The sequence below is a fragment of the Alosa sapidissima genome, chromosome 16 (genome assembly GCF_018492685.1).
Source record: "Alosa sapidissima isolate fAloSap1 chromosome 16, fAloSap1.pri, whole genome shotgun sequence".
NCBI lineage: Eukaryota > Metazoa > Chordata > Actinopteri > Clupeiformes > Clupeidae > Alosa > Alosa sapidissima.
This window is the reverse complement of record NC_055972.1, coordinates 32,342,884-32,357,303: the sequence shown is the minus strand read 5'-3', so window position 1 is coordinate 32,357,303 and position 14,420 is coordinate 32,342,884. Positions and strand designations below refer to the sequence as shown.

The following is a 14,420-nucleotide window of genomic DNA, read 5'->3' as shown; positions in this document are numbered from 1 at the left end:
TAATGATCCCTGGATAAAGAATAACTTATATAAAGATTTATGGGAATGTTCAATTTGAGAGATTACATAACAGAGGACTATTAAAAGTCCATCAACCAATAATGTGCATTAAAAATAATATCAAGAGAAACGAGCCTACAGAAAGAGGATGATAATGATAATGTAGCCCTACCAGTTCTACAAAAGCTCACTGGGTTCAGGGCAGGACAGTCTGAGCCTGCAGCGGTGCCGCGCTATCATACAGACTTATCCTGTAGTGCCCCCATCACCATAGGCATCGCTTAATGTAGAGTTTCCTCCCACGATATGCTTTACCAGGCCTTTACTTCCTCAGCTGCTGCTTGTCTGTTGGTCCTTTGGCCTTCAGTTATGTCTTCAGTAAGTGAAAAGCATGTTCATGGGTTGAGGTCTGGTGACTGACTTGGCCATTGAAGAATATTCCATTGACAATTTCTTTGCCTTGAGAAACTCTTGAGCATGTTTTGCCTTCCATCTGCACTATGAAGTGTCATCCTATCAGTTTAGCAGCATTTGGCATCTGAGCATGTTGTTGATTGAGTAACATTTGTGACCTCCTTTTGTTTACACAGGTCAGATTAGGTCAGGTCAGGTGATATAAAATGTAACAAATGCTAGAAATCCTTTGGAATTGGAAGTATTTCCAGAGCAGATAGATATTTCAGAATATATTTCCAGAGCAGTCTGACCTGTATAAGCAGCCTGAGTAAAGCAGAGAGGATGTTTTAAACAATGTCAAAGCCTTGCTGACAGCTATGTCTCCATGATTCCATGTCATGAACATTTTGAATTCCATTTGTAAAGTTATACAACCCTGTGTTGAGACTGCTTTTGAATCTAAAACACAAATGCCAAGAGAGGAAAAGGCACAAATGGAGAGGAATTATGGCATGTACAGTAGGAAGTGAGCGGGATTACTCGGTTTTGGAGAGAGGATTACAAAGTTGTAAAGTGCATTGATGCACTGGGATAAAAAGGAAGGCACGAAAATCAAAACATTCATACTTGTTAGCATATTTTTCAGAGATATGAAGTTAACATATTTTTGGACTGAGCTCAGTACAGTTTTAAGCAAATTCAGGACGTCAAGAGACCTACACAACATTTATACAGAATTAAAACAAACAACTGGCTTGAGTTCTGTCATATGCAATATGCCATATGTCACACTCTAAAACATGTTCAAAAGGCATATACAATAGCATTTCTATACCCTTCTGTACAGTGACAGCTATGCAGCAAAAGTGTTCATCTGAGCCATTTGAGTGAGACCCATATTCATGAAAATGAGCAGATCACCATGATGAGTATCGGATTGGGGACAGCTCATGAGCCACTGGTGGGTTTTAATAGGGGGAGGAATTAGGCAGGGATTGCTGTTCACGTTTTACATCAAGTGAACAATGCCCTTCCTCTCCAAAGGCATTAAGCGCTAGTCATCTGCTCAAGTCGCGTCACCACGGAGACCATCGGGCCACATCTGTTTTGAGCATTTCTCTCGTTCCCAGCTGTGACAGAAGTGAAAACACTCTGAGCTCCACACATGCTACTTTGAGATAGATATAGGACTCAACTTTATCTAATGGACATTCTAAGTGAACAGACACGTGCATCAGCATTAAAGGGTAGACACCCCATTTCCATTTATTGTTTTTTATTTCATGTGCTTACACAATATAAATGCATATTGAACAGAATATACTGTAAAATAGAAAAATAACAAGCAGATTATGATGAATGGTTTAGTTTTGCTATACAATGGATATTGATAGTTTTATCTTTTCAATAGTGACATATAGGCCTAGTGAATATTTACAGTATTATGCTTGTAATTACATACAGTATTGTAATTAATCGCATACTACACCCATTTAATTTGCACAGTGTGGTTCATATTACACTCAGGACTGGAGAATGAATTATTTAATTATTTATTTCATACAACTTGTATCACTGGAAAGTACATGATTATAGATGATTATCAAAAGCCATTGTCCAACCTTTCTTTTTCATCATTCCTCTGTGTGAAGTTTGGGCAGCATTTTAAACAACATTTTCAAATATATATCATAGTTGAGTTCACAACAGACTGATGTTTGTGAACCTCTTGTATTTTAAGAGATAAAGATTTCAACACTCACACACAGATGGACAACACTTTGTAAGAAATAATATCTGGTAATAAACCCATCAGTGCCAACGCAGAGCATCTACACAAAGGATGCCCCATGTTTCAGTTTCCTTGTTCAATCAAGTCCATCATGGCTTTAATAAAAGTTTCATGTTTTGTAATGCTTAAGAAACCATAATCTCTCTGCTTTTAGCAGCTTTACTAATTATGTCATCTTCAGTTGCTGGAGTCAATAGTGAACAGGAAAAACATACTGAAATCATTAACGCACATTATGTAGGGGGGTTACACAGCAAGTCAATGTCTTTTAATGTCATCAAATACCACAACCTCAGCTGGATCAAATCTGTGTAAAAGACAAGTGGGGAAGGCTTTCACAGAATTCTGAAAAGGCATGCCAACTGTCAGTAGCCTACCTGATCCATACAGCCTGACCGATCCGTTCTACGCATACAGTAGTTGCATAGTAATGGCCAATCCAAAAAAATAAAAGAGTTGTTACATGTCACAAAATATACACCATTTTGGTTACATGTGTCCGAGTCTTTCTGTCACTGCAAACCTCCTGTCTTCTCCACACTCCCCTTTGTGACTGACCACCAGGGCTATGCCATAACACTTCACTTATTGACCATCATATTACAGTATGCGTAGAAACACCAGCAATTATGCGTGCAACGGATCAGGCAGGCGGTATGGATCTGGTAGGCTACTGACAGATTAATTTAAAAGTTTCCGTTAAATGTGAAAGTAAGGTGCAGTCTATGTTGATTATTTTGTTATCAATATCAAGGTGTCCTTTCTTTATAACTTAAACAGCATTCCTCCATGGATGCCATCTTTTGCCTAGTTTCTGTAGTGTACACACATGTCAACGGTGTGTCAACGAATATAAATAATCGTGCAAGCGTAGAACTGATCAGGTAGTGTTGTGAACAGTCGTAAAACACGTTAAGCTACTGTGCCTACGCAGAACGGATCGGGTAGTGACACCAACGTCACCTGTTGCGTACTTTACGCTGCGCTAATAGACCTCAGCTGAGGGACTCTGGTCATCATTAGCAGCGTCAGATCTCCTCCGGGGCTTCCTCTCCTCGCTGGAGTCCTTACAAAGGCCCTCATCGCTGGCCGCCTGGAGGCTGTCGAATGAGCCCTGTCCATCACTGGATTTGTCCAGCCCTGCCAACGACCACTTCCATTTCCTCCATGAGTTTCTGAGGCGTTTAAAGCAGTTGAATTTGATGTCTGTGGTACAGGCATACATCCCTGCAGGAACAGCCAGGACCATAGCGAGGACAATGACCACAATGTGGATCAGCTTCTCCCTCTGTTCCATCTCACTGATGTCATTTCCAGTCACAAACACAATACACTGACCAGTCCTTGGCACCTGGCTCTTAAGAGTGACACAGATCTCATACTTTGTGGCTGGCAGCAAGTCTGAAACTGAGTAGCTGTTGATGCCTGGTCCGATATAGATCATGTCCTTTTTGGCACTATCAAATTGCCCAAAATGGATAGTGAACCAGGTCTCAGCAGGATTTTCTAAGACTGCATACCATTCAATAGTGATGCCATACACTGTTTGCTTGGCGATACGGATGTCAATATACACATTCTCATCCACTGCTGCGGCAGGGAACCCAGAGGAAAGTGGTGGGGTGCTGGCAGGTGTCTTCACATCCACCAGGATGCTAACTGAGGAGTTTCCAATAAAATTGTTAGCAGTGCAGGTGTATACCCCCCGATCAGCCAGCTGAAAAGATGGGATCGCTAGCTGTGATTTCATGGTGTCGTCATCCATCTGAGAGAGGGACTCTATGGAGATCAATACAACAGTGACACAGATAGTCAACACTGAACATTTGAGTACACTTCAAAATCGGATCACATGTCTAGTTTACTTGGTTCACTGACAACAAGTGACAACAAAAAATTGGCTTAGACTTAGGGGTTAAGATAAGGCAGGTAGGGTGTTAATTATGGTAAGGGCTAGGACTGAGGTTTTTGGACACACAGTGATCTGCTTAGGGTCAGCTCAAGGTTAGAATCAGCTGACAGTTGAGCGTTAAGATCTGATGACTTAAATTAAGATATCTAACAAAAACATGTCCCAACATTACACAATAAATCACTATGGTGGTCATTTGATGCATTTGTCATAATTTGTAATTGGGGATTCAATTTTTACTTCTATTCATATAGATTAATTATGTATTTAATTATCTCCAGGATGTATCAAGCTACACGAGATAATGTCATGAAACCAGACTTAACCTTACCATTAAATCCTCTTAATATCTTGAGACCATATGTCCACCAAACAGTAGGCTCTGGTCTAGCCATAGCATAGCATGTGAGAGTAACACTCCCGCCCGCTGGGAGACTGATGTTGGTAACAGATGTTGTGGCCACTGGCTTCATACAGGTCTTCAATTCCATCTCATGAAAAAAATGACCGGCTCGCTGCTGTGGGCCAGCACATGACAAGTAAGAGTTCATCAAAATGATTGGAGGGCTGATTGCTCTGACAAACTCCACGAAGCCCTTCAGGCGGCAGTCACAGAGCCACGGGTTGTCGTGCAGTGCCAGGACAACATTGGCCACTTGTTCTCCATTTTCCTCCACCTTGTGGTAAAGCGGCCAATTTAAGAAGACATCTTTAGATATGACTGTAAGCTGATTGAAGGATAAGTCTAAGTAGGTCAGACTTGGTAAATATTTCAGAGCGTGTTCTGGGAGAACATCTAAACGATTGTGTTTCAAGTCTAAAATTTTCAGAGCAGGCGTGTCTTCAAAAGCTGTCCATGGTACTGACCGTAGTTTGTTCCCTTGTAACCTTAATTCTGTCAAATTTCTCAATCCCTCCCAGCTCTTCAGGTGAATAATATTGACTTCATTAAAATTCAGCCAAAGGTGTTCCAAAGCATGTAATCTAGAGAAGGTTCCCCGAGGTATTTCCGCGAAATGTGCATTCTCAATCCTTATCTTCGTAAAATCTTGGGGAATAGTTTCAGGGATTCCGTCTAAAGAAGTGTCCATACACAGCAGTGACCTACAACAAAGAGCCGCTTTTAGTTTGATCACTGGGCAGTTGTTTAATGAATCAATAAATGTCAAGGGCAAGCTTAATGCTACTCAGTATGCTGGATTTCTTCCACTTTTTCTTTTAATTCCTCATATTAAATCACAGTTTGTATGTAGCCTTTGCCTACATTATTCTTTGACAATTGTCTAAGAAGAGTTATCTTGAGTTAACTGTGACACAAGAGTAGGTCAAACTCACCCAGACGGTTTGCACCTAAATAACCTGAAGAAAGACTTACCTACCATGGCGGTCAGTTGTGCACGTACATCCATTTAAACACTGTGAATTAATCTGACAAAAGTGAAGAAGTATCACACCTACAGCAAATACTGCACTAAAGTTATCCATAACTTGCAGTCACGACCGTACCGGCTCCAAGCAGGACATGTCTACAGGTAGCCTACGATCACATTAATCCCATAAGCCAACGGAAATCCTTGACGTAGCCTACTTTGTAGGCTTTGGACAATACTGTCCAACTGTGTGGCAGAACATGAAACAGCTGTTTATTCACCTATTAGTCCTAATATGACATTGATACCAGCCATCATCCATACATTTTTAGTATCATTGGTATTGCTTCTTTCAAATGGTTTATTTAGTTTGGTAAATGAGCTTTAGTTAAAGATAGCCTACCCATTGTGGCTGTTAAAACAGACCTAGATGACACAAAATGCATGATAACTGTGGACGTCTGAGCATGTCTGCATATGATAGTTCATTTCTTAGTCTGGTTTGGGTGAGTTATGTAGTTATGTAGTTCTAGTTATTTTGTATAACCAGAAAACCTATCAAGAGAGACAATTTCAACATACCTTCAAACAGGAAACTAAATGTATACCATGTGTAATAAGAAGCCATATGTAAATGCAGTCTTAAGGGTTAGGAGGACCTATAGATTTTAAGTCTAGATTAATTTTCATGTGTCAACTGTTAAAATATTAATAGTCCAATAAATTAAAACTGCTGATAATATTGCACCAAATGTCAAATAATTTCCCTCAGGGATAAATAAAAACAAGCTTGATGAATATCAAAAGTTATATTTTCATACATTCAATTACAACTATTAAACTTATTGCTATTGAAAGGATTGAAGGATTGTGTACATACAAAAGGATTTCTATTTAGGTAATTTAGGTCAATGGCACAAACAATGCACAAGTAAACAGGAGATTTAAGGATGTGTGGATATCATGTTCAACATTTTTTATGTCCTAAATATGAATTATATTCAAACGGTCATAATACTTCCAATAAATGTTGTATTGTGTTTCATACTTTGCATCTGCACTGTACGAATATACCATTTATAACAGTCAAATAATACATATTGACACAGTGCATACTTAACATGGCTCAAACATACACATTTATAATAATTCATCCATTTAGTTTGGTATTTCATAATAGCAATTGCATTTTACCTTAACAAGTACATGTACAACTACTTCATGATTTCCTGCATAATCCCTTTATATTAATACATTAAGCAGTTCAAATAAAAAGGAGTTTCAAACGACTTCCTGCATCAGTCATGTAATTGGAGATTCTTAAAATCACAACAAAAATGTTTACTGGGAGTCACTGAACTTCTTATTGGCAGCGTAAACATGTCTCTGACTACCATCCGATGTGCATTGCAGATGCAAACTCAGATGTTGAGTCGAAGTCTTATGAGAAACCCATGGCCCCCACACTCTGTCAGCAAAAGTACTCATTTGGCTGTCCCTCTATTTTAGCAGTCAATTCAGAATCCAGGCTGGATCTGGCTGACAGAAGTCTATTTGATTCCTCTGGATTTAGCCTGGTCAGGTATTCCCCTTCAAGGCCTTTGGCTTTTGTACCGGGGGAAAGAGTCTCAAATGTGACATAAGAGTCTTGAATTTCCTTTGAATTTTTTCCCAGTAATTTTTGGATTTTCCTCTTCAGTGCTCCACAACAAACTATCACTGTTAGTGGTACTGCTATCACACAAGCAACCGTGATTACAACTACATTAATGAGCTTTTGGGTTCCATTAGCGATGGCTGCCACATCTGTTGAGAAGATTACACATTGCTCTTTTTTGGGGATCAGTCCCTTGACGCACACACAGGCAATGTATTTTGTCTTTGGCACCAAGCCCTCAATGGTAATTCTGTTGTTGCCTGGGTTGACATTAATTCTGCGCATGTCCCTCTCCCCAAATACTGCATACAGCACACTGAATGCAGTGGTGTTTTTGGCCTTTGGGGCTCTCCAATTCAGACAGACAGTGTAGTCTGTATCACCGATGACCTTCACAGAGCGCACTATTCGGTCTGGATCTTGTTGCAGGGACGACGTGTTCGCAGCAAGATTGCTCAGGTTGGTTTCCAGCAACCCATCTGGACCAGTGGTCTGGACAGTAGCCTCACTGGCAGTGGCACTGTATCTCTCCCCGGGGTAGGGGCCTGTGTAACGCGTTGGCTCGATAAGTCGAATTGCTGGAGTGGTAGTTGGTGACACATATCTTGCAACAAGCTTTTCCTGATAGGCTGCTTTCAGCAAAGTGTTTGGCTTCTTTCCTTTTGGTTTCTTTGGACTCGCTGTTTGGTTTTCTGTCTTTGGGGACTCTGTTATCATCAGAGAAATGACGGCCTCTGCACTCCCAGCATAGTTTGTTGCTTTGCAGATGTATTTCCCAGAGTCTCGATATGAAACAGCAGGAACACTTAAAATTGACCACACAATTCCCTCCTTTGAACTCTCTTGCTCAACTGAAAAGGAGAAAAGCAGAATGTGAGAAGTGAAGTTATGCAAGTTATGCATGCCTGACCAAAGACCACTGGTACATCATGTTACTACAGTTGGCAAAAGCCCTTTCTGTAATGAACATACAACACTGTGCCATGCTAATGCGTCTTAGCCGCTCAATACTGTGCTGACTCACCTGTCCCATTCATGGGCCTTCCATCGGCTCTTCTCCAGGCAAGCTCTGGAATGGGGATGCCAATGGTGCCACAGCGCAACAGGACATTGTTGCCCACCGGGCTTCGGACTCGAGCCACAGCTGTGTGAACTCTGGGGCCCTGGCACTTTCTCAGCTCAGCGTCGCTAAACAGTACACCTGAGACACTCTCAGGGTCAGCACAGCGCAAGCGAGTGTCAATAAATGCCACCAGTAGAGATGGGGATTTCTGGAACTGGACCAGATCATACAGACGGCAGTCACAAACCCATGGGTTGTCGTGAAGACCTAGGATACAGAAAGAGTGACAATTCATCCTCACTTTCACTTTCACTATATATTGCATGTACAGAAACATCATATTGTTATCCCAGTAAAACATTAATATCTTACTGTCAGAAGAGAAATAATACATACCTAAGATCATTTTGGAATCTGCCCCTGGGAGAGGTTTTACTGTTAACCAAGTAGAAAGAACTTCTGATGGCACAGTCTGTAAACTGTTGCTAGAGAGGTCAAGATAGGTCAGGTTTTTAATGTATAATGTTGCCTCAGAAGGAATTGATGATATCTGGTTGTTATGCAAATCAAGGAGTCTCAGACTAGGTAGGTCAATTAGTGATTCCCACGGAAATGCTGATAAAGCATTCCCATCTAGTCTCAGCTCTTCCAGGCTGTACAGACCACGGAAGCTGTCCGGATTGACCGAGGATAGTGCGTTAAAAGACATCCAGAGGAATTCCAAATTTGCGAGGTAGTTGAATGCTTCTCCTGGTATTCTTTTGATGGCAGTTTTCTCTATCCTAAGCTTAGATGTGTCGACGGGAAAGCTGGCAGGCACCAATGAAATCTCTGGATCATTGCAAATAACGCTCCTAGGGAAACAAGGCAAATGTGGTAAAGTAAGTTTATGACACGTAAAAAACAAAGCGCTTAAACATTATGGACAGACGTGCAGTGATATGTAGCGACATCATATAGCGCATTCTAATATTGTCCCACGTGCGGTGAAATGTTAGAAGTGCCAGAAGCGCATGTGTTCAACCATACTTGAGAATTGAATGTGTTATAAACGTATCCTTTTATTTATAGTCATGCAGAAAAAACGATCATTGCAGTCAACTCACCTAGCCCTGGATCCATCACTCAAGTTGTGGTAAAAACAACTGCACTGTGAAGGACAAGAAGTCCAAACGAGGGGCAATCCAGCTATCACTACCAGGAAACTTAAAACAGACGTTAGGAACATGTTGCTCCCCCTGCACAGGACAACACCGAGTCTACCGATACTGATAGCCTTTTTCGCATTTAGAAGCACCTCAGCAACATCGCATTGTGTTCTTGCCTCTATATCCCATAGTGATCTGACTGCTATGAGTCCCCAGATAAAAAGGATAGACAAGGATTAGTGAAAGGGCTCGCGTTATTTTCATTTACATGCGTATTGCAGCCTGGAATCCGATAGGCTATGCAGACTCAGTGGTTATTCTCGGGCCAAAATACTTCCGAATTGGCCATAATGCGCAATGTTTCTCTCTCTCTCTCTCTCTCTCTCTCTCTCTCTCTCTCTCTCTCTGCGCCCGGGCTAGGGTTGTTTTACGATTACTGTTAATAAAGCTTGTCATTTTACAGATCAACTATACGACTGGAACAAATTTCCAATCAGCATCTAAACAGTTTATTTAAACCTTGATGTCCCTGCAGCGAATTAATCTCTTGCATTGCCAATTTGGAACAAGTCTCACATTTTAAAAACCCTTGCTGTTTGGAAACAATGTTAAAGATCTTGGTATTAGGTTGTCAACCCATGTAAACAATATGCCAACAAATGTAAGCAGAAACATTTTTTAGCTTAACTCTGGCATTAGGCCTGCTGTAGGTATCCACACTGCACAATCTCTTCTCTTGTTCATTGTGCCATATTCTGTAGGCCTATTCAGTGGCTCACACAATTGTGTCACCTCTCAATAAGTAAGGTACTGTAGTAGTTGATAATAGAGCACATTTACTCTTTCATGAGCAACCATAACCACACCAATACTTTTGATTGATACTTTAGAAAGATTACACTGAAAACAGAGGCCTCACATGTGACTGTGATTGACACACAAATTGGAAAACCTTTGATCGTTAAAACAAAAATGGGTGATTTCCAACTAGCCTGAACATGGTTTTAAAAAGCATTAACACAACACCACAACATTCAGATTTTGTGGACATATGGGCTGTGTTTATTTGCATCACAGCTCTACATGGAAAAATGCAGGGAATTGAAGAAATGTATGTTAAGACATCACAGTAAAGAAAAAAGGAAATGTGAAAATCTGTGGTCAGCTAAAAAAAAGTTGAAATACAGTTGCAGCAATAATCAGAGGGATTGTCTCATAGAACCACTAATCAGAGCACCCTAAAATGACACAACAGATAATATGCCACATGGACAATCTAGTTTTGAAAAGTAGAAGGGAAAGACTTGACACGGGTTATCAGAGGAAATCAGAGGAGTTTCTGTGACAGCTCAGACAGAGCAAAGGATGTTGGATATCGCAATGTGCAATCAACCTCTATGGAAGACATCCAAAGAAAAAATGTTGTGTATAGTGAAAACTATAGAATGCTGTCTGACTTGAATCCAGTAGAATATTATTTGGCATTTTAAAGAGAAAGACAGAGTGACACAACCCCTCCAGCAAAGAACAGCTGAAAAACCCCAGTTAGCCTATAGCTTCATTTTAGCTATAAGCTATGTGGTGTAACCCACTTTCAGTGAATTATGCTAGGCTAGGCTAACAATCTCAGACCGAGTTATTGCATGCACAGAGATGAGAATTGTATGTATCCTCTTATTAACTATTATTATACTATTATAATTATTAACTCTGGAGTAATTGGCAAATAAATTAATTCCCCATTAAGTTGCTGTGAGCCTGTGTTCCTTTAAATTAATCGCCAACTTTTTTTGGAAATCATCTAATCAATTTGAGTAACTTTCTTTTGAGGAATTCCTGCCTCTTACACTTGAATATTTTCTAGTTAAGACTGTTAACATAGGCCTACCAAGTGATATTTTATTATGTTATGTGCAGTAGGTGCACATGTAGGTCCTATGGTTTAAAAGGCAGCTGTGACATCACTCAAATTTCAGCACTGCTTACATGGACAGCACCCCTTGAGTGCTATTTATAGGAGAATTCACATAGATCTCTGTTCACATAGATCTCTGTTTCTTGCGGTCAACAAGTACTGTCGATATACAGTGCTACACTCTGGGGGCATTACACTGAAAACAGAGGCCTCACATGTGACTGTGATTGACACACAAATTGGAAAACCATTGATCGTTAAAACAAAAATGGGTGATTTCCAACTAGCCTGAACATGGTTTTAAAAAGCATTAACACAACACCACAACATTCAGATTTTGTGGACATATGGGCTGTGTTTATTTGCATCACAGCTCTACATGGAAAAATGCAGGGAATTGAAGAAATGTGTGTTAAGACATCACAGTAAAGGAAAAGGAAATGTGAAAATCTGTGGTCAGCTAAAAAAAAGTTGAAATACAGTTGCAGCAATAATCAGAGGGATTGTCTCATAGAACCACTAATCAGAGCACCCTAAAATGACACAACAGATAATGTGCCACATGGACAATCTAGTTTTGAAAAGTAGAAGGGAAAGACTTGACACGGGTTATCAGAGGAAATCAGAAGAGTTTCTGTGACAGCTCAGACAGAGCAAAGGATGTTGGATATCGCAATGTGCAATCAACCTCTATGGAAGACATCCAAAGAAAAAATGTTGTTTGCTCTTAGACACAAAACTGCAAGATTCAAATTTGAAACTGAAAAGAAGCCCAATTCATATTTGTTCTTTGCCCATTATTTGGTCAGATGAAATCAAGATATATGGTTTACCTCAGTTGGGGTTCCACCTGTGTGGATTGAACCTGGCCAGGACAACCACAGTGACTACATAGTCCTGTAAGTGAAGCATGAAGGTGAGAATGTGATGATATGTGGCTGAATGAGTGCAAATGTGCAGTTGAGATAACATGAGACCATGAATGTGTGTGGATACTCTATACCAAAATCACAAGATGACTTCCAGGAGCTTGGCAGAAGAGGAATATTCTAGTATGATAATGATCCAAGTAGCCTACTCTGACAAAATCCCACCAGAGTAAGGAAGACAAAAAAGTGAAAACTATAGAATGCTGTCTGACTTGAATCCAGTAGAATATTATTTGGCATTTTAAAGAGAAAGACAGAGTGACACAACCCCTCCAGCAAGAACAGCTGAAAAACACCAGTTAGCCTATAGCTTCGTTTTAGCTGTAAGCTATGCGGTGTAACCCACTTTCAGTGAATTATGCTAGGCTAGGCTAACAATCTCAGACCGAGTTATTGCATGCACAGAGACGAGAATTGTATGTATCCTCTTATTAACTATTATTATACTATTATAATTATTAACTCTGGAGTAATTGGCAAATAAACTAATTCCCCATTAAGTTGCTGTGAGCCTGTGTTCCTTTAAATTAATCGCCAACTTTTTTTGGAAATCATCTAATCAATTTGAGTAACTTTATTTTGAGGAATTCCTGCCTCTTAAACTTGAATATTTTCTAGTTAAGACTGTTAACATAGGCCTACCAAGTGATATTTTATTATGTTATGTGCAGTAGGTGCACATGTAGGTCCTATGGTTTAAAAGGCAGCTGTGACATCACTCAAATTTCAGCACTGCTTACATGGACAGCACCCCTTGAGTACTATTTATAGGAGAATTCACATAGATCTCTGTTTCTTGCGGTCAACAAGTACTGTCGATATACAGTGCTACACTCTGGGGGCATGTTCATTAGCCCCCATGTTCATGCCCAGAGTGTATGAGTGCATTAGTGTTCATGCTACGAGCTAGTTCAGGAAACAGATACAACTTAATGAAGGTTCATAGACCACTTGTACAGTCAAACAGTCATAATTGCAAGATTCTATAGGGAAACCCGGTTCGGGCTATTCAGATAACAGCCCTAGTCCAGGGTCAGAAAGTGTAAGAAGTTTTTACAGCAAAACGGTGTCAAATATATTGCCAAAAAATACCAGTTGGCAAGTGACCTTAGCTCTCTCAACACCAAATTGTTGGTGTTTGTCTGTTGGCCTTTAGCTAGTTAACTAATTTCAGCAGAAAGTTGCAAAACAATATGTTATTAAACTTTGAAGCATATCATGAAAATGGCAGATTACTGAGTTCACAATAATGTTCTTACAGAGACAGCATGTATTGATGTTATCTATAATACTTAGTCATCATAAATCATACCTATCATTGGGGCAGAGAACAGAAAGGCCATGTTGGCATGATTTGCTTGCCAAAGAGTCATGACAGTCTTCTAGATTCCATTCCAATGAATTGTCACTATTTTTTATTTTAAGCCTTCTGACATCCATGAAATAAAATGACATAATTGATTGACATCTTTAGCGGGTCATGACATTCTGCATTTCTTGTCAAACACACAAAACAGTCAATATTGCAGCACACTTTTTTGTGTTTGAAAACAGGCCAGATATTGTACCAGCTATTTTAAATGTTAACCCTTTTCCTATGTTTTTGAAAAATATTAGAAAAACATATATAAAAGAATTCTTTTGCATCTAGATTCTAATTGAATTCTTTAGAATTTACTGTATACCAGTACAGCTTTTGGGAAATGAATTCCATTTATATGGTTCTGCTTCACCTGATTGACAAAATTACCTTTAAAGTTTAGCTTTAAGTTACCTTTTATCATCATAGACCTTTCCAAAGATTTTGATAAAATCCATTATATTCCATTGGATAGAGTCTATTTTATTGGAAAAATTGTGTAAAATATGGTTTTCATGCTGTTACGTACAAATGGTAAAGAAATTATACTGTATTTCTCACAGATGTTTGTGTCAAGGGTTGCTTTTCTATTAAAGCCAGAATACTCTGTGGGGTTCCACAGGGAACCATTCTAAGACACAGGGAACCACTCTAAGAGCCCTATCATGACAGTCTAAAACGCATAGTCACTTGCGACTAAATTTTATTGGGATGTCCAGTCCACATTGGGAGTGTATCTGTTTCGACCTCACTCTGACCGTCACTACGGTCTAAAAAAGGAATGATCACCTTCATTCTGCCTATCACCAAGACCATATGTCAACAAAGTCATGCCCATGACCTCCGGAAGCAGAACGACTCGAGCTTGTAAATAGCGG

General features: G+C 39.8%; 2 protein-coding genes across 2 annotated transcripts; both read right to left on the bottom strand.

Annotated features, from left to right (window-relative positions):
• Nucleotides 1-2,912: 2,912 nt before the first annotated feature.
• Nucleotides 2,913-5,535, bottom strand: lrit2 (leucine-rich repeat, immunoglobulin-like and transmembrane domains 2). Its single transcript, XM_042066047.1, has 3 exons — nt 5,476-5,535; nt 4,432-5,204; nt 2,913-3,967 (listed from the first exon to the last, which is right to left on the bottom strand). The coding sequence occupies exons 2-3, from the start codon at nt 5,189-5,191 to the stop codon at nt 3,174-3,176; spliced, it is 1,554 nt and encodes a 517-aa protein (XP_041921981.1). The 5' UTR covers nt 5,192-5,204; nt 5,476-5,535; the 3' UTR covers nt 2,913-3,173.
• Nucleotides 5,536-6,374: 839 nt separating this feature from the next.
• On the bottom strand, nt 6,375-9,467 carry lrit1a (leucine-rich repeat, immunoglobulin-like and transmembrane domains 1a). Its single transcript, XM_042066039.1, has 4 exons — nt 9,297-9,467; nt 8,587-9,044; nt 8,152-8,457; nt 6,375-7,978 (listed from the first exon to the last, which is right to left on the bottom strand). Exons 1-4 carry the CDS (start codon nt 9,416-9,418, stop codon nt 6,942-6,944), a joined length of 1,923 nt encoding a protein of 640 aa, XP_041921973.1. The 5' UTR covers nt 9,419-9,467; the 3' UTR covers nt 6,375-6,941.
• Nucleotides 9,468-14,420: the final 4,953 nt, after the last annotated feature.